This window comes from Aphanomyces invadans (assembly GCF_000520115.1).
Source record: "Aphanomyces invadans strain NJM9701 unplaced genomic scaffold supercont1.8, whole genome shotgun sequence".
In the NCBI taxonomy this organism is placed as follows: Eukaryota; Oomycota; class Saprolegniomycetes; order Saprolegniales; family Verrucalvaceae; genus Aphanomyces; species Aphanomyces invadans.
In genome coordinates, this window is record NW_008580153.1 from 643183 (window position 1) to 643820 (window position 638).

Genomic DNA, 638 nt, shown 5'->3' on the forward strand with positions numbered 1-638 from the left:
AATATCGTCAAAATTTGATGTGGGGAAGGCAGCGAGCTGAGCCAGGAAGGTTGGATGCCTTCGCTCACTGTAAATTTTTACGCATCACCAACACTCTCTTTATCGAGATCAACGGTTTCAAGCGCTGTCAAGATGTCGCTCATTTCCAAATCAGCTCGCGTTTGTATGGCCAGGTCGCGCATAACAGCGACCAAGTCCTGCTGGGAAAGCAAGACGCACCCAGTGTCGAACACGCCTTGGCCACATGAAATGGACTCCGGTACCCTTCCGCTAAGCCCAACCTTCTTTATATGGGGAATCTTGTAGGAGTTTTCGCCGGCACGCATGATCACCTCGCGGAGACAGCACTGCAAGGTGAAGAAGTTGCGCTCCAGCGACCACGTATCTTTGTCTTCCCATGCTTGGTTTGTCGCGTCAACAATCTCTTGGTAGGTGATGGAGTGATGGGTTTGCTGCAGCGACTGGATGGCCCTGAAGAACCCGAGGTCCAAGACGTTCTGGTGAGTTGGGTGGTTGACATTTGAGACGCATTGACCAGCCATCCGATGTGCAGGCACTCACAATACTGGCATCCCATGGAGCGACGTGTGGGCGGGCGTTATCCTGCTGGATGATGACGACAGGGGTACTTTCAGTCG

The 638-nt window shown here is 52.8% G+C and overlaps 1 protein-coding gene across 1 annotated transcript; it reads right to left on the reverse strand.

Annotated features, from left to right (window-relative positions):
- Window positions 1-77: 77 nt before the first annotated feature.
- On the reverse strand, window positions 78-542 carry H310_04930 (hypothetical protein; the record flags this gene model as incomplete). The annotated part of the gene is made up of 1 exon (XM_008869486.1): window positions 78-542. One exon carries the CDS (start codon window positions 540-542, stop codon window positions 78-80), a length of 465 nt encoding a protein of 154 aa, XP_008867708.1.
- Window positions 543-638: the final 96 nt, after the last annotated feature.